Source organism: Mustela erminea, chromosome 7, assembly GCF_009829155.1.
Source record: "Mustela erminea isolate mMusErm1 chromosome 7, mMusErm1.Pri, whole genome shotgun sequence".
NCBI classification, from domain to species: domain Eukaryota; kingdom Metazoa; phylum Chordata; class Mammalia; order Carnivora; family Mustelidae; genus Mustela; species Mustela erminea.
The window spans coordinates 111,845,718-111,866,378 of NC_045620.1; the positions used below are offsets into that span (position 1 = coordinate 111,845,718).

The 20,661-nt window shown below is 43.3% G+C and overlaps 1 protein-coding gene across 2 annotated transcripts in view; it reads left to right on the forward strand.

The window, feature by feature from the left end:
- Positions 1 to 13,358: 13,358 nt before the first annotated feature.
- Positions 13,359 to 20,661, forward strand: part of TTC27 (tetratricopeptide repeat domain 27) — a 174,353-nt gene continuing 167,050 nt past the window's right edge. The window contains exons 1-3 of one of the 2 annotated variants that reach the window (XM_032352961.1): positions 13,359 to 13,684; positions 14,815 to 14,992; positions 15,396 to 15,525. In XM_032352961.1, the coding sequence (XP_032208852.1) occupies positions 13,597 to 13,684; positions 14,815 to 14,992; positions 15,396 to 15,525 (396 nt within the window). In that variant the 5' untranslated portion in view covers positions 13,359 to 13,596. The remainder of the gene's footprint in view (positions 13,685 to 14,814; positions 14,993 to 15,395; positions 15,526 to 20,661) is intronic. The other variant, XM_032352960.1, reaches the window with a different exon arrangement.

The window sequence follows — 20,661 nt, forward strand, 5'->3', positions numbered from 1 at the left end:
TGAACTCGTAGCTCCCTATATCTATGCCATGCTTCTATACCCTGTGCCACTTCCATCCCAAGAGATGAGGTGTCCCGAGTCCGAGATGTGAGGGTTTCCACGCCAGTGGCCAGTGAGAGGTACTACTTTAGAACTGGATAGCAGTGGATCAAAGACTGCTGCCCAGATCTGGATGCTTTTGCGGTTCAAAGGGGAGGGCAAATGAGAACTGTGCTTATCTGAATGGATGAAGTTAAGTCTTGTGATACCTGGGGTTGGAGCTTGGTGAAGTAGAAAGGATAATGACTTCTTGATCTGTTTGGATTGGGGCCCCTTTCAGAATTACTGGTCTAAATTCTTGGAACATGCCAGAGAGACTGAGATGCAGAAAAGGAGCGTTCATACACCTCCTCTGGAAAGATCCGCAGTTGAGAAGACCTGTAATTCTCCAGAGAGTATAGCATATGATGTCCAGATTCTGGGTTCTGCAGCTTTTCCCCCACAGTGGTTTTTCTCTCACTGGCACCATCCCCCCACCCTTGGAATTTAGGAAACAGTAGAGGAAAGCCTCTACTTTCACAGGAAGGAAGTAGCCCCAGAGCCCAAAGTATAAGTCTTTTGACAGGGGAGTTCCAACCCCTCAGTTTTATTTCCATAATCCTCCTCTGGATATAGTGGCAGAGAGTGAATATAATAACCGCATTTACAGTTTACAGTTATTATTGACTTTGACCGAATCAGCAGAGACAGAGGCAGAAAAGTGAGGAAGGAAAAGTGAGGGCGGAGAAGACTAGAAGTATAAGAGTGCACAGGGTAGTAGCACAGGCACTGAAGGATCCATTAGTGGAGCTGCTCTTTCATTTGTCCCAAAACACCATTAAGTCCTTTTCTGGAAATTAACACGGGATTGATGGAGGAGTCAGAGGAATCAATGGTGAAAAGCTTGGGTGTCAATGTGGGCAGTGAACTTAAAAAGGTTACTGGCCCCTCTCATGTAGTATAAGGTTCGTTTCCACGGATGCAGGAGAATTTATATACTCCCCCTTCTTTTCCTTCTCCCCCCTTCTCACTGAAGAAAACAAAAGGAACTAGGGCTCTAGTTTTCTACACCCATTTCTGTCCTCTCTCCACCCATTCCAGGCTATAGAATCAAAACAAACACCTTAAAACAATGAGAGTGCTCCTGTCGAGTTGGTGGTGGTGTGAGAGGCCCTTGTGTTCAGGGGAGAGACAGTGGGGAGGTGTCTTCAGTGTACCGTACAGTATCCCATACAGTCATCTCCAGTTTGTCCAAGAACGTTTATTGGAAAAATGTCCAAGGGGTGAGGTCACCAGCAGCTGGGGGGGCTACCAGGTGAGGGGGGGAGCACCTGAGACTCCGTGGAAGACATTGGAGTAGTGGGGTGCAGCATTTATGTCCGGATGCATTGATGTTGGACCTGAGATCCTTAACCAGGGCCACTTTCTTCAACCATCACTCCCCTGACTTTTCAGTTTCATTCCTTTGGTTTTCATCCTCCACAGATGGAGTTGCATCTTCCTAACTCCATAACTCAAGATGGGTAAAGGGTCCTGCAAAACATTTCTGCTTCTCTTTACCTAGAACTCTCCTGCTTGTTTTCATTGGGTCGATTCCTCTTTCTTCTTGGCATCGTGAGCAGGGTCGTCAGAAGAGGTACCCAGCTCTCTAGCACGGGAGAGGGCAGAGTACCCCGTTGATGCTGTTGATGATGCCGGCCTGCCGTAGCCTCGCTTCCAGATGTGGGGTGGATATGGTTCAGGGTCTGATTTCCCCAGTGCTGGATGCAGGAGGACTCTAGAAGTCCAGAGGGTGTTTTGTTGTGTTCTGTTGCCAAGTACTTGGATGGTGCAGTAGTATCAAGTCAATTCAAGTCTGGTTCAGTTGTGTGTGATGTTCAGGTATAATGAACTTGATGGAGTAGCAGCTGGAGGAGACAAAGATGGCTAAGGTCTGATCCCCCCCACCAGGATTTCACAAGCACAAAAGAACAATTCCAATACAAGACAGAGATATTTGAAATGGATTTTAAAAAGCAGATTTATTTGGAGAGATTACGGGGTAGGCCAAGATTCAAGGAAAATTTTGGAAGAGAGGAGGTTGGAGAGTGCCTGGGTGGCTCAGTTGGTTAAGCGACTGCCTTCAGCTCAGGACTTGATCCTGGAGTCCCAGGATTGAGTCCCACATTGGGCTCTTTGCTCAGTGGGGAGTCTGCTTCTCCCCCGACTCTATTCCCTCGCATGCTCTCTCTCATTTTCTCTCTCAAATAAATAAATAAAATCTTAAAAAGAAAAAAGAAAGAAAGAAAGGAGGTGAGAGAACATCCAAAGGAAACCTGGGAATGTTTGGACACTTGTACTGATGTGTGGTTCCAATATCAGAGAGTCAGGTCATCGTCAATGGAACCCGACCTCTAGGCAGAGCTAAAGAGGTTCAAAGACTTTTTAGAATTATCCAGAGACAATGGTAGGGTGACAAGATTTACCATTATTTTGAATAAAGCAAACTTCTGAGGTTAAAAAAGCTGTAATCTATTATCAACACAAGGCAGTAATTCTGCGGGAGCGGTGAAAGGCTCTATCCCAGAAGATTGGGTTGGATTGTGGAAAATGAAGGAAACAATTTCCTGCTATATTTATTTGCTCAATCAAAAGTAAGAGGTGAAGGGTGGGAGATATTTAGATATTGCATATACTTCAAACTTAATATATTAAAAACTGGAGTCCAGGATCTCTCCTCTCAATCAGTCATTCTTTTCATAATGTGGGTGGTCTTGAATATTAGGCTAGGGCCAGGCACATGGGACAGTAAGGCTGAAAGAAGACACTGGGACCAGGTAGGTGATCATGGGGCCTCGATAGGACTCCAGTGATGGGCCCTACAGCACAGCAAAATGTCTAAGATCCAATCCAAATTCAGCTATGGTTTGGACAGGGAGGGGGTCAAATCCCAGGCACTGAATCTAGGAGGTGTGAAATGCTTCCATCCTGGAGGAGAGAAGATTTGGGCTTACCTATAAACTAGAGGCTGGTGTGCTCTCTCATGGGAGGAAGAGACAGAAAGGGGAGCCAGGAGCACCTTGTAATGCCAGAAAGTAAAGAAGCGCCCATAAAAACAAAAGAACCAGGTCATATCAAAGGGACATAGTAATCAACCTGAGAGAGTTCCCAGTGGCCAACGTTGGAACAATTTGAGCAACAAACGAAATAATGTTGGACTGGACTATAACACAGAGTTCAAAATAAGTATGCATAAGTTCATACTGATATAATAAAATAATTGAATAAATAAATTAGAGGAGGAAACAAATCTTCCCTACACAAGAATTCCAAATAATATAGGTAGATATACCCCACTGCAAGAGATGGAGCTTAACAACCCCTTTCTCCTCCCAACGTAGGCTATACACAGGGGCTCGCTTCCAAAGAACAGAGTACAGAAAGAGAAAAATGATAGCTTCACTGGGGAGAAACCTGGCAGGCACTCACTACCTTGGCCAAGTAATGAAGATTCAAAACACCAGCTGCTATCAGGTACTCCCTGAGATGATGTAATGAGAAGGTCATGTGGCCTCTGTGGTATTTTCCCCAAAATACATAACCTCAGTCTAAGCCTCCAGAAAACAGAGAAACCCAATGTAAGAACCTGCCTGCCAGTACTCCTATAAACTGTCAAGGTCAGAGAAACTGTCACAGACCAGAGGTGACTAAAGAAGCATGACAGCTACATCCAGTGTGGGCCCTAGGTTGGATGCTGGACAGAAAAAGGACTTTAGTGGGAAACCTGGTGAAATCGGAATGAAGTTTGGCACTCAGTTAAAAGTAAATGCGCCAGTGTTAATCACGTGTACCAAAGTCTATAAGATGTTACCATTGGGTGAAACTGGGTGAAGGGCGTACGGGAACTCACTGGGCTCCCTCTGCAACTTTTCTGTAAATCTAAAATTATTCCAAAATGGAGTTTATTAAGAAAATAAAATTCCTGACCATAGTAAGCTATATGTGGAAAGGGGTAAATATAATTAAAATATTCAGAGGACCTTGACAGAGGTTTTAATTTAAGAATTTGATATGTTAAGTGTGTATATTGCATTTTAAAGGGGTTGCATTAAAAAATGGGGTTGGCAGGGCGCCTGGGTGGCTCAGTGGGTTAAAGCCTCTGCCTTCGACTCAGGTCATGATCCCAGGGTCCTGGGATCGAGCCCCACATCAGGCTCTCTGCTCAGAGGGGAGCCTGCTTCCCCCTCTCTCTCTTCCTGCCTCTCTGCCTACTTGTGATCTCTGTCAAATAAATAAATAAAATCTTAAAAAAAAAAACCGAATACTGCGCTGAGAAGCTGCTCCTCACCCAGCTGTGCTTCACAGAAAACCCAAAATGAGACATACCCTGCCTTTGTGGGCGGCACATCAGAAACTGCGTGGAAGTCAAATAGATCCCTGACAGGAGTAGATTGGCATTTCAGCCAGGTAAAGGAGGCCAAAATGAGCATTGAATCTCACAATTCCAGATACCTGATGACTGGAAGAATTTTCCATAGGCATCTTCTGACTTTACATTTCAAGCCTTGTGTCTCATCCATTGCCACCTCCCTCTGGTGCAAAGCACTACAGGACTTCTTTACTTCACCCAGGGATCCTCAGCCTGTATTTTTGATCCATATTTGGTGAGCGCAGGGAGCTGGCTGTAGGTGTATCATCAGAAGCTGTGTCTACACTGCAGTGGTTAGAGCCCCTTAATTATCTGTAGAATCGACAGCAAACTACATAAACCTATCTCACCAAACCAAAACTTAACACATCCCCAACTCCCCAGACCCCCTATGTTACCCCTAAGTCGCTATTACCACAGCCACTCTAATGCCATGTGACTGGAGAAGTGTGTCTGAGTGGAAGGCAGGATAGACTTAACTGACTTGAAAATATCTTACTTTAATATATCTTTTTTAAAAATTTATTTATTTGACAGAGAGCGAGAGAGGGAACATGGTCAGGGGGAGTGGGAGAGGGAGAAGCAGGATTCAAAAGGTTACAGAGATTTTGAGACTATCTTGGAGTTAGATTTTTTGGTGGGGGAGGCTCATTTTTCCAAGTAAAGAAACTGTTTGGTGCTTTGTCTCCTATTTTTTAGAATGCCTTTTAGATACACAATTTATTTTTTTTCTGTCAGAAGCTTCCCACGGTGATCATTGTTAGTCTAACTAAGTAAAGAAGGTTTTTTTTTTTCCTTTTCTTTCCTTTTTTTTTTTTTCATTTTTTGTTTGTTTAATTTTTCCAATGTCCAGGGAAAATTCAAGAATTAAGATTGTGGCATGGTTTTATATAGGAGACAGAAGTTCTTCCAGGAAACAGTTTAGACTTTGAGATATACAAACTTTAACACACCAAGAAGGGGGTCAGTGAGATTAACAGTGTATGGTTGGTAACCATATCTCAAATTTTCCAATTTGAGTGGGGTGGAAGCCTGCTAGTTCTAGGCTGTATGACTGATGACCCAATAATCATTGATCTTAGACTTTAGCTTAAACAAAATGACCTTCTTTCACAAACTGATAAGGCAGGGAGTGAGTGTTTCTGTGAATATTGTACAGGGAATCCACTCAAAGTTTGATCCACGGTTTTTTTGCAGATCTGTCATCCACTGGCCAACAATATCAGGCCAACAACCTCATGGCCAGCTTGGATTGGAGTGGAGACTTACTGGGTATGTGTATCTACACATTACCTACGGAATACTCCCTTACACATCCCGCAGAGAAGGACTATTTGGAACAAAGGAAAAACACACGCAGCAAGACTTTGTACATATAGACCAACATCAGCCAAAGTGGAACAAGCAGCATGGTAAGGAGCATGGTAGGCCACGTCCAAGGTGCCCCCCGTGGTCCCTGCCTCCTTCCCCTTGCATGTGGGCTGGACAGATTCGTGAAGGGATACTTCTGAGATGAGGTTGCAAAAAGACTGTAGCCCCGAACTGGATCTCCCTTTGAGAGAAGCCTCCTGCCATATTGGGGACTTCCCTACAGGGAGGCCACGTGGAAAGGAACCGATGTCTTTGGCCAACAGCCAGTGAGAAAGGAAGGCATGCTGCATGATAAGCTTTGGAGAGGATCCCCTCCTAGTTGAACCTTGTTTATGATAGCCTCTTTGTTAGAGACCCTGAGCCTGGGGCGCACAGCCAAGCTCAGAAGTTGTGAAATAATAAATGCTTGTTGTTTGAAACTGCTGAGTTCCGGAGTGATTTTTTTTTACACAGCAATAGACAACTGATACAAGCAAGAGATGGCACAAGTATTTATCAAATGATGTACCTTGCAATCAAAAAGTGGAATGATTGGGCACCTGGGTGGCTCAGTTGGTTAAGCAACTGCCTTCGGCTTGGGTCGTAATCCTGGAGTCCTGGGATGGTGTCCTGTATCAGGCTCCCAGCTCCACGGGGAGTCTGCTTTTCCCTTTGACCTTCTTCCCTCTCATGCTCTCTCTCACTCAAATAAATAAATAAAATATTTAAAAAAAATTACTTCCCAAAAAGAATTAAAAAAAAAAAGTAGAATGGTCTTATGAAAGATATAGGTCTGATTGCCAAATCGGCTATACCTCTTTACCAAAAGGTCTGATTTCTTAAAGTACTAGGCCTAATGACATTAGATGAAAACTTACTTCATTACAAACTCAACTGTAGGAGAAAATAAGTTCAGGGCGGAACACGACATAACTATTTTTTTTTTTAAGATTTTATTTATTTATTTGAGAGAGAGACAGTGAGAGAGAGCATGAGTGAGGAGAAGGTCAGAGGGAGAAGCAGACTCCCCATGGAGCTGGGAGCCCGATGCGGGACTCGATCCTGGGACTCTGGGATCATGACCTGAGCGGAAGGCAGTCGTCCAACCAACTGAGCCACCCAGGCGTCCCCTGACATAACTATTGTTGACACTAACTCACCTGACAGCAGAGCTGAAGGACAAATGGGAGTCTCAGCTCAAGGTGCCGGTATTAGTCTGCAGGTTCCCTGGAATGTTGCTTATGAGGGTCTTTTTTGTTTGTTTGTTTAAGATTTATTTATTTTAGGGAGAGCGCCTGCGTGAGTGTGAGAGTTGGGGGAGGGGCAGAGGGTGAAGGAGAGAGCATCTTTTTAAATTTTTTTTAAATTTTTTTTAAAAAAAATGTTATTTATTTATTTGACAGAGAGATCACAAGTAGGCAGAGAGAGAGAGAGAGAAGCAGGCTCCCTGCCAAGCAGAGAGCCCGATGTGGGGCTTGATCCCAAGACCCTGAGATCATGACTTAGGCCAAAGGCAGAGGCTCAACCCACTGAGCCACCCAGGCACCCTGGGAGAGAGCATCTTAAGCAGATTCTACAGTGAATGTGGAACCTGTGGTGGGGCTCCATCTCACAACTCTGAGATCATGACCGGAACCAAAATCAAGAATTGGATCCTTAACCAACCGAGCCACCCTGGTGCCTCCCTTCACAAAAATGTGTTAAACCATGTTTCTTATAATAAGAGCTAGTCATCAATTAAAATAATTAAATTATTGGGGATATTGAGGTAGTCTATTGATTGGCAAGTATTGTTTGCATAAGTAATGAAATAAAGATACATAATTAGATTATATATTTATTCCATGGATTGTTGACTTTATTTCTACAAAATCTTAATGATGTTTTAGTGCTTAGTTCCTAGGGCTGCGGTAACAAATTATCACCAACAGGGGGGCTTAAAACAACAGAAATGTATTCATTCACAGTTTTGATGACCAAAAGACTGAAGTCAAGGGGAGAAAGAATCCATTCTTTGCCTCTTCTTTTTCCTGGTTCTATTAACATCAATAAACTAAAGAATTAAAGATATATAATGTAATTTTATTCCAAGTATATAAATTTTATTCCAAGTATATAAAGTTTGAATGTATTTTCATCAAAGATGTAAATTTAGGTAAATGTTAAGTATCAAGTTTTCTATTTTTCTTCTAAAACATCTAAACTTACTAAAATTAAAAGCAAAATACAAACTATAATCAATGACTCTCAGAACTTAAAATCAATGCTGGTTAAAGAAAGTTAGACCCGGGACACCTAGGTGACTTAGTTGGGTAAGCATCTGCCTTCAGCTCAGGTCATGATCTCAGGGTCCTGGGATCAAGCCCCGTGTCAGGCTCCCTGCTCACCATGGAGCCTGGTTTTCCTTCTCCCTCTGCCTGCTGCTCTCCCTGCTCTTGAGCTTGTTCTCTCAATCTCTCTCTGGCAAATAAATAAAATCTATTCCAAAAAATAAAGAAAGCTAAACTTTAAAAATATCCAAAATATTTAATCCAATCTTTTATACAAACAAAATTCAACAGTTGTAGCATTTGATGTTATCTAATGGCTGATGTGAAGACTCTCATTTGAATGTTACATCTGAGTTGTTTAAAATTGTGAAATGCTTTCTAGCCACTGTCCATATATGTGGTAAATAAAATTTATTTCAGGAGTACCTCCAGAGCCAAAAATAGAACACAAATAGTAAACAAATGAGCATCACTACTGAGAAAAGTCATTTAATTATGCAAGAATCTGTTGTAGTCATGCCAAGAGAGAAATTTAACAAGTAATATGTGGAGATGCCCTTTCTCTAGAGTCCGAATAGCCTAAATCAAGAGGGCAGCTGTTCAAGGTCACCCTATGTCCTTGGATCTTGAATGAGAGGAACCCTCATGTATTCTTTGATTAATTTGGTGTTTGTGATTTATGGGTCCCTGTAGAGCTCCCTACCCAAGCCATGAGGCCCCCTTCTGTGATTCTAAGCATCCAAAAGAGTTCTAGAGTCGAGGGAGGGATGGCCCTCTCTAAGTAGGGCTGGTTGGATCGAGTCCAGGTTGTGTGAGTCAGAGACATTGTTTCTGTATCTACATTTATGTCTCCTTTGTACGTGTCCTGCATGTAGTGAAGTCTTGTTGAAAGCCTTATAGTTTTTTCACCTGATTGAAGATCTATCGAGGGATAGGGTCTTATTTTGCTTTGTGGGATAAACAACACCCTTCAGGGGAAGCATGCTGTGGTTAGAGTCAAATCTAGGAGCCCCAAGGACAAAGTAAAGCCTAGGGGGACACCACAGGGCTGCCTGGCTTCAGTCCCCACTTACCAGGACAGTTTTCCAAGAAGGAAACCTTTGCAGGATCTGGTTGCTGTCCTGTTCTGTTCCACTTGACTTACATTCCTATCAATGTCCTACCTCAACCACATACATTCTTTCTTTCTTCTGCTTCTAGAGTCTTTGCTGTTGGGGATTTTCAGCATCTGTACTGACCTTGGCTCTGGGGTTGTTTCCAGTGTGTTCGATGGGGAAGTTATTTCACTGATTTACCTGCTTACTCGGACCTGCATACCAGTCACATACTTCTCATCATCTTTATTCACCAGATGTACAGAACATGGAGCCATAAGGGTCAGGCTAGGTTGAGATCCTAGTGTAATCTTAGGCAAGGTACATACCTCTCAGTTTCCTTATTTGAAAATTGGCTTAATAATATTTGCCTTAAAGAGTTATTGTAGGGGTTGCCTGGGTGGCTCAGTGGGTTAAGCTTCTGCCTTTGGCTCACGTTGTGGTCTCAGGATCCTGGGATCCAGTGCCGCATAGGGCTCTCTGCTCAGTGGCAAGCCTGCTTCCTCCCCCTCCCCCCCCCCCCCCCACCGCCTGCCTCTCTGCCTACTTGTGATCTCTGTCTGTCAAAAAAAAAAAAAAAAAAAAAGTTATTGTAGGGGCGCCTGGATGGCTCGGTCAGTTAGGCTTCTGCCTTTGGCTCAGGTCATGATCCTAGAATCCTGGGATTGAGCCCTGTGTTGGGCTCCCTCCTTAGCGGCGAGTCTGTTTCTCCTCTGCCTCTGCTTCCCCTGCATATGCTCTCTCTCTCAAATAAATAAACAAAAATCTAAAAAAAAAAAAAAAGAAAAGAGTTATTGTAAGAGTTAAATGAGATATCCATTTAACCGTGTTTAAGACCATACTGGCTTTACCTTATACTGTCAATCCATGTTAATTTATTTGCTGCAGGACAGAGGCCCAGCTATCTCTCTTGAGGGTTAGCGGTGGTTGTGGGACTCTGTTCTGGGAGTCATAGTGCTTCAAAAGTGCAGAGGAGGGCGCCTGGGTGGCTCAGTCTGTTGAGCGTCTGTCTTCTGCTGGGGTCAGGATCCCCTGGCATTGAGTCGTGCATTTGGCTCCCTGCTCAGCGGGGAGCCTACGCTCCCTCTGTTCTTCCCCTAACTTGCGTTCTATTTCTCTCTTTGAAGAAAAAAAAATGCAGAGGACCCGCATGTCAGGTGAAGGCTTTTGAATATTAGTCTCGGGAGATCAGATTTTATGTTTTATACAACAGACATTTTTTTTAAAAAAACAGCATTATTGAGGTATAACTGACATAGAACAAAGAAAAAAGTACACATATTTTAACCGAACAGTTTTTCCATATGTATATTCCCATGAAACCATCAGCACAATCAGATAGTGAACGTATCTGTTCACTCCCCAGAAGTGTCCCTGTCCATCCCTGCTTTCCTCTCCATTTTCCCATCTCCCTGCAACCACTGATCTGCTTTCTGTCATTAGGGATTAGTTTGCATTTTCCAGATTTATATAAATGGACTCATACTGTATATTCTCTGGTTTTCTGGCTTATTTCACTCAGCAAAATTACTTTGGTATTTGTGTATATTATATGTATCTATAGTTTATTCATTTTTATAGCTGAACACTATTCCATTGTATGAATAGATCACACTTTGTTTATTTGTTCATCTGTGCATGGATTTGGGGTTGTATCCAGTTTTTGGCTATTGCTAAAAATGCTGCTACAAACATTTAAAAATTATTATTATCATACATGAGATTTGTTAATGAATATGAAAAAGGATTGGAGGGTCATGAAATGCTGGTTACAATCCTGCCTCCTTTTTACCACTTAGGAAGATATGAGATAGGATTAGTTAAAGCACATAAATGTATCAAGCCCGAAGCTACTTGGAGAAAGATGTCATTTATAATACAGTTTAACGTTCTAGAGTAAACACGGCATGTTGAACATATGCCACCTCTCCTTCTTCAAAACCCACTAAATCTATGGAAAAGAAAAAAAATTAATACATGACCCACAGGGAAAGAGAAGACGAGATGAGATGCCCTGTTTGGGAGCTAGTAACTGATGTAGCTGACCAGAGAAAGCCCAATCCTAAAAACGCAATGGGAAAAGCTGAGGCAAACTTGTATCTACACTGAAGAATCCCTGAAAGACACAGCTGGGAGCACTAGATATCCCTGGGACTGAAGGTTTTGGGGTGGGAAGAGGAAGGGCTGAGGAGGACCCCAGCAAAGCTGAGTCAGTCAGTTAGAACCCCTGCCTCCTCCTTCCCCTCCCCTCCCCTTCCTCCTGCTCTCTACAGGGTCTGCTATTCAGACTGGGGCTTGAATGCTGAGACTCCCAGACAGCCAAGTCACTCAGCTCGTCCCAAGTAGACATATCCCACTCCCCAGCTCAGGATCCACTCCATTTTTGTTTGTTTGTTTGTTTGTTTGTTTTTTCAGTAGATACCATGTTTTTTTCTCCCATATTTTTATCTGGAGTCCATTTGCCTGAAGAGAGATGAATATACTTATTTTTATTGTCAAGCATATCTCACTTAAAACAAACCCTGAATTATAGAGAAAGCACCAGGTTCACTGTGAGGGACACGCAGCTCTACAGGCAAGTGAGGAACCTGGCTGGGTGGTCAGCGTGTTTCTGCTTTTAATAGCTCTAACAACCATCAAATGGTTTAGATAGTGCTGGATTTTGTGCTTAAAAAACCCAGGAGGGGGGCGTCTGGGTGGCTCAGTGGATTAAACCCTCTGCCTTGGGCTCGGGTCATGATCCCAGGGTCCTGGGATGGAGCCCGCATCGGGCCCTCTGCTCAGCAGGGAGTCTGCTCCCCCCCCCCACCTCTGCCTGCCTCTCTGCCTACTTGTGATTTCTGACGAATAAATAAATAAAATCTTAAAAAAATAATAACCAGGAGGACACACTGATTAAATATCATTCCTGCACAGATGGTGATAAATTACTTCTCAGTTAGAAGGAATTCTAGGGCATCTGCTCTTCTCCGCTCAGTCCGCTCAGTCCAGGTCTGGCTTCCTTTGGCTCCTGGGGGCAGAGGCTGAGCATCATTCCCTGCACAGTCGAGGGAGGAGGAAGTGGGTTGAGAATTTAGTTCCCTCCTTGGAGCCGGCACTGGCTGGGCTCTTTCAGAGATCGCTTGCCCTTGATTTCTCCAAGAATGCTGCGTGGTCAGGGTTCCCCTAACTAGTGCATGACATTTTCACAGTGCAGGATTCAAGCCCTTTGCGGCAGAGTGTCTCCTCTGGCTGAGGCCCGGCTCCTTCGGCCGAGGGGCGGGGCTATGAAGAAGGGAGGAGCGAATGAGGCTCCCGCGGGGTGCTCAGGCTGCAGGCACGCGGCGGGGGCAGGGTTGCGACTCAGCCTGTCCTCCACAAGCTTCCCAGCACTAAGCCGCAGGGTCACAGGTCCCATTCAGTCAGGATTCATGTGACGGCAGCGTCAAAACCGGATACTTTCCTTATACTTTTTAATTTTTTATGATTTATTTATTTATTTTCAAATATTTTATTTATTTGACAGAGACCACAAGTAGGCAGACAGGCAGGCAGAGAGGAAGGGAAGCAGGCACCCCGCTGAGCAGAGAACCCGATGTGGGGCTTGATCCTAGGATCCTGGGATCATGACCTGAGCCAAAGGCAGAGGCTTTAACCCACTGAACCACCCAGGCGCCCCTCCTTACACTTTTTAAATAAGTTATTTATTTATTCTATTTAGTTAGTTAGTCATGTATGTGCGTAATCTCTGCACCCAGCCTGGGGGTTGAACTCACTTCGCGGAGCTCGAGTCGCATGCTCCTTCCACCGAGCCAACCAGGAGTCCCCAAACTCTCCTTACAGTTTCATTCTCTTCTCTGCGCAGGTGGTTCTTGTGTGCTGGTCGACTCCACTTCAGAGGGTCTCTAACTTCCTGGAATGTACCCGAATGTTGGTAGCAAGGAATGTACCCGAATGTTGGTAGCAAGGGCCCACATGCATTCTGCGTGAAGGACCTTGGTTAGGTAGTCAGGGGGATTCTGATCCAAAAAAGTTGAAGAACCCAAGCCATAGGCAATTCCTCTATCCTTTTGGCAGTACAAGACCATGCCTTCCACCCGCGTTTTAATCCCAGTACTACACCTCTTAGCACCGCCCCCACTCAGGGCGGGACTGAGATTGACCGCACCCTCCAACCCGCCCATTCCCTGCTCGGGGCGGGGCATCTCTACTGGGCATGCTCAGTACTAAGGATTTGAGTCGTTCTCCTAGGCGGAAACCCGAGTCGAGTGTGTTTTTCCCAGGATGTCCCGCGCTACTGTCATGGCTGCGTCCATGCGACGATGTCTGCACATGGGCTTTTAGAGCTGTGGGTGTATTCATAGGATCTGTTGCCACTAGATTTCGGCATCTTTGGACCCTCTTCCTTTCACTTTCTTTTGTTGACTCCCGAGTGACCCTCGTAGAACCCATTTTGGCTGCAGCGTTGTCCAGAGTGATGTGGATACCCGAGCTGGCAGTTTTGAGGGGCTTCCCAACTGAGGCTGAGCGGCAGCAATGGAAGCAGGAGGGAGTCACCGGTTCAGGTGAGAAAAGCGAACCTGTCAGGAACGGAGGCCAGCGTGTGGACTGTGAGGGGAGAGTGGTGCCGGCTGCGTTCTCATTCCTCCTAGTTTTGTTTTTCTGCCGAAATCTAGCTGATCCCTTAACACTTTGGGTTGTTGCATCCTCGATGTGGTGGGCGGGGTCCTCTGGGTTCATTGCCTAGGCTCAGTGATAACGATGGCGATGTCAGCTACTTTTCTAAGTCCCTAACATTTAATCCTTATAATAGACATTTAAGATATATACTACGTTTAGTTCCTTTCTGCAGGTGAAGACGTTTAAAGACAGATTGTTTAAATAATTTATTCCAGGGTCCATAATTGATAAGCATAAAAGCTGAAAAGGCAGCAAAGATAAAATTCTTGTGAACAGTATCACATTTACTGGAGAGGAGGTGTTGAAAGCATATTTACTAGTGATAAATGTGAGATAAAGGCATATCTGGTTGTGAGATTTAGACTGGACCCGGAAGAAAAATAACAATTTAGTTCAGTATCTAAGTGGTGTGTGTGTGTGCATACATGCAGTAGGTGCTTCTGGAGAGAGGTAATTTTTGAAGTCAGTCTGGTGATCTGATAAAGTATCATGGAAGAAATCAGATGAGTTGAATTTTGACTAAAGGGACTAAGGCGTGGAGAAGAGCTCAGCAGGAGAAATCACAAGTGTAAAAATGTGGAGGCAGGAATGTGTATGGGATATTGTACGGACAATGAGAGAACCAGGTGTTCCTCAGGGAGTATAGTGGGGACAGGAGAAGCCAGATTATGAAAGGTCTTAGATCCCTGATTGTGGAAACTTTTCTGTTGTCAGTAAGAATCTTACGAATTCTCAGAAGGATGGTAATATTTACTAACGAGGAATATTATTCCTGTGTCTAACTTCTGCCTTGCTGCTCATTATGTGGATGGGCTGCTAATGTAGAAGTGACGTTCATAGAATACTGGGAATTTGCTCAGTGCTTTGTGACTAATGTATAGTAAGCATTCTAAGGATATACATTTTCTTTCTGCATACTAAAATGTAAACTGGTTGATTTACTTAGTAGTGTTATCCTTTACAGTATGAAAAAAATTGGTCTTTTAGATTATTGAACTAATTTTTTATATTGCAGAGAGTGGATCCTTCTTACAGTTGCTGCTAGAAGGGAACTATGAAGCCATATTCTTAAATTCATTGACTCAAAATATTTTTAACTCAACAACGATGACTGAAGAAAAGGTAGACAGCTACCTGGAGAAGCAGATAGTAATGTTCCTGGATTACTCAACAGATTTGGACACAACTGAAAGGTAGAATTTTGTTTAAAATTTTCACAGAGTGAGACTGAATACATTTAACAGTACTTTGCTCAGCATAAGAGAGTGGTTTTTGTTGTTGCTGGAAAACTTGTGCTCTCCAGTATGGCAGCCGCTAGTCACATGTGGGTGTTGAGCACCTGAAATAGTGCAACTGAGGGACAGAATTTTAAATTTCATTTAATTGTAACTAAATTTAAAAGAGCTGTATGTGGCTCATGGTTATAATATTGGACATTGAAAGATAAATTGTTGGGTTTCAGAAATTTTGTTTTGTGGTACTTGGATAATCTCTATAAATATTCGTTAATAGTTCACATTTTCCTTAGTAAAACTGAAGTGAAATTGGTTGTGGTTATATAGTGGTTCATATTTATTTTTTTATTCTTATATGCAGACAACAGCTGATATTCCTAATTGGTGTAAGCAGTTTGCAACTTTTTGTTCAGAGTAACTGGACGGGGCCTCTCGTTGATTTACAACCTCAGGATTTTTTGCCATCCATTTTGTTCCAGCAATTCAGTGAGGTATGCTTCTTAGAAATATTGTATATACTTATTATTGTGGTTTTTTTCCTTTAGGAACTCATCTTTATAAACTGGAGTTAATAGTAAGTAGGAAAAAAAATACGACTTTATAGCTTGTACAAAATGTACTAAGAATCTTTGGTTGTTGATCAGATTTTCAGGTATTTTCAGAAGGTCCACTGTCAGGAATGGAATTAGAGATAAGTGTTAATAATCTGATGGTAGAGGGGTTCCTCGCTGGCTCAGCTGGTGGAGTGTGTGACTCTTGATTTCAGGGCTGTGAGTTTGAGCTCTGCGTTGGGCATAGAGCTTACTCTTTTTAAAAAAAGATTTTATTTATTTCCAGGGAGAGAGAGTGAGAGTGAAAGAGTGATAGTACAAGCAGGGGGAGCGGCAGGCAGAAGGAGAAGAAGACTCCCCACTCAGCAAGGAGCCTCATGTGGACTCAATCCTAGGATGCTGGGATCACGACTGGAGCTGAAGGCAGACTATCAACTGACCGAACCACCCAGGTGTCCCAGCATAGAGCTTATTTAAAAAGATAAAATAGGGGCATCTGGGTGGCTCATTCGGTTGAGAGTCTGACTTTTATTTTCAGCTCAGGTCATGACCTCAGGGTCACTCTCTCAAATAGAAAAATCTTTAAAAATCAATCAGTCAATAAATTATATTTTAAAAATCTGATGGTGGAAGTGGAAAAAAGAAGTAGAAATGCAGCCATAACCTGACAGCCACAGTAATTAGCTCTGTACACATCACTGTAGTGAGTCACTGTGTTATGTTGCAGTAGAATAATTGAAATTTATAATCCTGGCTCTAATCATTATTAAAAGGCTAAAAGATCTTCTGTATCTTATGTCTAAGAAGGGAATCGAATTTGCACTTTACAAAGGTTTTCATCCAAAGTGATTAAAGTAAAATACCAAAGATTATGTCTCTTAAAGAGAAATGCTTCAGTTGCCTAGAAGCTTGCTTATATGGAACATCTCACCCCCTCTGTTATTGGGGATGAAACAGTTTCTGCCTCTTCAGCCCTGTAGTGTAGGTTAAAAATTCACCAAATAGTCAAAGTCCTAGTGATTGTTGAACAGAGATATGTGGGGCAAGTGCTTAATTCATGTGTTTGGTCAATTTGAGTATCCTGGAGATGAGAACACAGAAGCTCCCAGTGATGAAGGAAACTTGTCAGAGGTGTTACAGCTGGGCACTTGGGAGCCACTTTTCCTGGGTCCAACCCCAGCCCTCCTTCTGCTATACTTAGGTAGAAGCCACCTGTAAAGTCAGGTTACAATTCAAGGCAGTACAGAAATAGGTTACATGAGAGGTTGGACTGTAAGAATATTGAAATTAACCAAGAGATATGCGGAATGAGAATTTTGCCAGACAGCTTAGCTGGCCATGGATAGGGAGTTGAACTGAAAGGTGCTGAGCAAACGGACAGGTGGAGAGGAGCAGGAAAGGCAGTCTGGGTGCAGTTCCATGAGCGAAAGTTCAGAGGCGGGAAGAGCGCGGTGGGAACCGGATGTTTTGAGACTACTGGAGAAGCACCGACAGGTCAGACTTCATGGGATTCAGGCCAGATTGTAGAAAACTTTGAGACCTTGATTTTTTTATTTACTTATTAGAACTACCTCATACATTCAAAAAAAGCATATGAGGTATATGGAGTTTAAATAATAAAACTCCTTTGTTTCTACCATACTGCTTGAGAGAGAAACATTAGTAGCGTTGTAGAACAGAGCTTCCCGACCACTGTTCCCCAGATGTGGAGCCCCTCTGCCATTGCAGTGTCTGTGTGGGGCCTGGCTGGGGTGGGGACAGCCTTTGAACTGGTCTCTTCTGGTCGGCAGCATTGCTCGTTCCCTGCTGTGCCCCACTAATCATAGTGTCTTCTGCATGTGCTGTGACTTGGAGAGGGTTGCAAGTATTGGCTTAGGAGGTCCCCTGTATGTGCTTCCTAATGGCGTCCCCAGCCCTCCCTCCCATGAGCCAGTCCCATGATTTTCATGTTAATCATTCCATTGCTTTTCTTCATAGTTTCAGCACCTATGAAACTCTAGAAAACATTGTTTAGTTTTGCCAGTTTTTGAACTTTAATGAATGAAACAAACTATGATTGTTCTGTGACTTGTTTTGCTATATGGTTTATTTTTGAAGTGAGACCGTTACTCATTTTTACTGTTGTATAGTATTCTAATTGTATGACAGTACTGTAGTATATAGGTATATATGTTTCCTTTACCCCCCCCAATATATTCCTTACAGTGCTTTCAGGAACAAGTCTTTTGGAAATCATTTGCTAGAATTTCAAAGCACAGCCTTCTGAAAAAATGACTGTTTGGTACAGTGTACTAAATAGAGGAGGCTGTTTTTACTGGCCCTTGGGCTGTAGGTGACATCCTGAGGGCTGAGAGGATGATCTTTTAATACATGTGTAAACCCTTCCCAGAGCTAGGGAGCTCTGGTGTAGTATATAGAGCTACGAGAGGAGTTTCTATGCCCTAGAGTTTATGCATGTTCAGCTCTTCTTGGCAATGTCCGTTTGTTTGACAAATAAATAAATAAAAATCTTTAAAAAAAAAAAAAACAGAGAGAGAGAGAGAGAACGAACACAAGCAAGGGGAGTGGCAGGCAGAGGGAGAAGCAGACTCTACTGAGCAGGGCCTTTGATGCAGGACTCTGGAATCATGACCTGAGCCGAAGGCAGAGGCTTTAACCCACTGAGTCACCCAGGGGCCCCTGTCAGGTTGTTTTTAAAAAGAATATTCAACTTATCCTCTTTACCAGCAGTCTAAGAATTTGGAAGATGGGGGAGTTGAAGTTTTTAAATACGTCACTTTTTTAATGGTCATTTTCTTGTGCTGTTTCATGTTTTTCAGCCTTTGTGAAGCACAGGTATTTGTGAATATACTTTATGGTCATGGAGTATGGTGACCAAAGCCAAATTCATTTTCCGTGCCTTTAACTTATGGCCTTGTCATTTTTAACACTGACATCTGCGGCTAACCCGTCTCAGAGGAATAGCCCTGAAGGTCCATGTCTGAGCAATAGTGGTCACCTCCCACACAGCAAGGTTGATCTTAGTAATCTGGTTTTATGGTAAATTTATCTCTGGCTTCCAGATGTTGAAATTTTTTTCACTATTACGGTGATAAATACTTACATATTTACATGTCATAGACTGTCTTGACTGAGGAATTATTTTGAAGAGTTGCAACCTTTGCTTTGTCTGTTTTTATTGAAAATATAAGTAATCCTCTTTAAAAACAGACCATTTCTTCAAACCTCTGGAAACAGATTTAGAACTCAGTTGGAATATCACTGTTATAGCTCGGGGGTAGGCAGAGGCTGATTTACTTAAGCAGAAGATAGAAAAGCATTTCATTTTTTCATGATGATGCAAGGTAGCACTGGGAAGAGAAGTGTATGTATTTGGCTACTCCTACCTTCACTCATTTATTTATTGTCTTATTAATACCATCCCCAGAGAGTTTTTTTTTTTTTTTTTTTTAAAGATTATTTATTTATTTATTTGACAGAGAGAGATCACAAGTAGGCAGAGAGGCAGGCAGAGAGAGAGAGAGAGAGGAGGAAGCAGGCTCCCTGCTGAGCAGAGAGCCCGATGCGGGACTCGATCCCAGGACCCTGAGATCATGACCTGAGCCGAAGGCAGCGGCTTAACCCACTGAGCCACCCAGGCGCCCCGTCCCCAGAGAGTTTTTTTAAAAAAGATTTTATTTATACATTTTAGAGAGAAAGCATGTGAGTTTGGGGGGGAGGGACAGAAGGAGAGGGAGAGAGAGAATCTTAAGCAGACTCCCCGCTGAGCCAGACAGCAGGGCTTCCTCTCATGACCCTGAGATCATGGCCTGAGCCAGAATCAAGAATCAGACATTTAACCGACTGAGCCACCCACGTGCCGCCCATCTCCAGAGAATTTCGAACCAAAGAGTAGGAGGTTTAGTAACCAACCCCTGGCTTTGAGTATCAGAGGTAATGATACCCACGTGGTTTACCATGGGCTATCTCTTTGTATAATTTTTTTGTATACTAAATTTTTTGTTATTTATCTTTAAAGATTTCATTTAGAAGAGAATGATCTAAATTTGTGCTAAAACATTTAGATGTGTTTCTCATTTCAAAGTAATTGGAATATAGATTTTTTTTTTTAAATATTTATTTATTTTAGAGAAAGAAAGAGGGAGCAAGAGCCGGGCAGGGAGGAGCAAAGGAAGAGGGAGACACAGAGAATCCTTAGGCAGATTCCCCATTGAGCGTGGAGACTGACAAGGGGCTCGATCCCATGATCCTGAGATCATGCCCTGAGCTGAAGTCAGGAGCTGGCCACCCAACCAACTGAGCCATCCAAGCGCCCTGGATTCTTTAACCTTTTTTTTTTTTTTTAAAGGTTTTATTAATGTATTTAACAGAGATCACAAGTAGGCAGAGAGGTAGGCAGAAAGAGAGAGGGAGGAAGCAGGCTCCCCGACGAGCAGAGAGCCTGATGCGGGGCTCGATCCCAGGACCCCGAGATCATGACCCAAGCTGAAGGCAGAGGCCTAACCCACTGAGCCACCCAGGCGCCCCCTGATTCTTTTCCTAAAGGCATGTCATATTTTCTTGTACTTCACCAGTTTGGTTTGGACTTTGGGAAATAAAGGTGGTTAAATCTTTATTTTGACATCTTTGTATGAGAAGAGAACTCACTGAGGCTGCAAGACTCAGTCTGGGCACATGAAGTAGGTTCTTCTCCCAAGTTCCTAAGTGAGAATGTCCACTGGTGTGTTCAGTACCTTCACTCGGAGCTCTCACAAGACACCTCGGGCTCACTGTGCCTCAGACTAGCCTCTGGTGAGGGTCTCTTCTACATGGGGCGTCTAGTGTCCCTATGTCAGTAGCCCGCCACTGTAAGGTAGTGGTCCCAGTCAGAAGGCTAGAAGTGATGGTCTGCAGCCTTTCCTGGTGCTTGGTATGGTCCTGAACCTTCCCCAGGGGCAGGAAGAGATCTTTGGGGAAAGCAGCATGGGGTGGTAGGAAGAACATTGTTTGGGGAGTTGGAATACAGGCTGGGACCTCTGTTCTGACACTGACTTCTGTATTATTTTCAACTGTACTTAACATTTGTATCTATTTCCT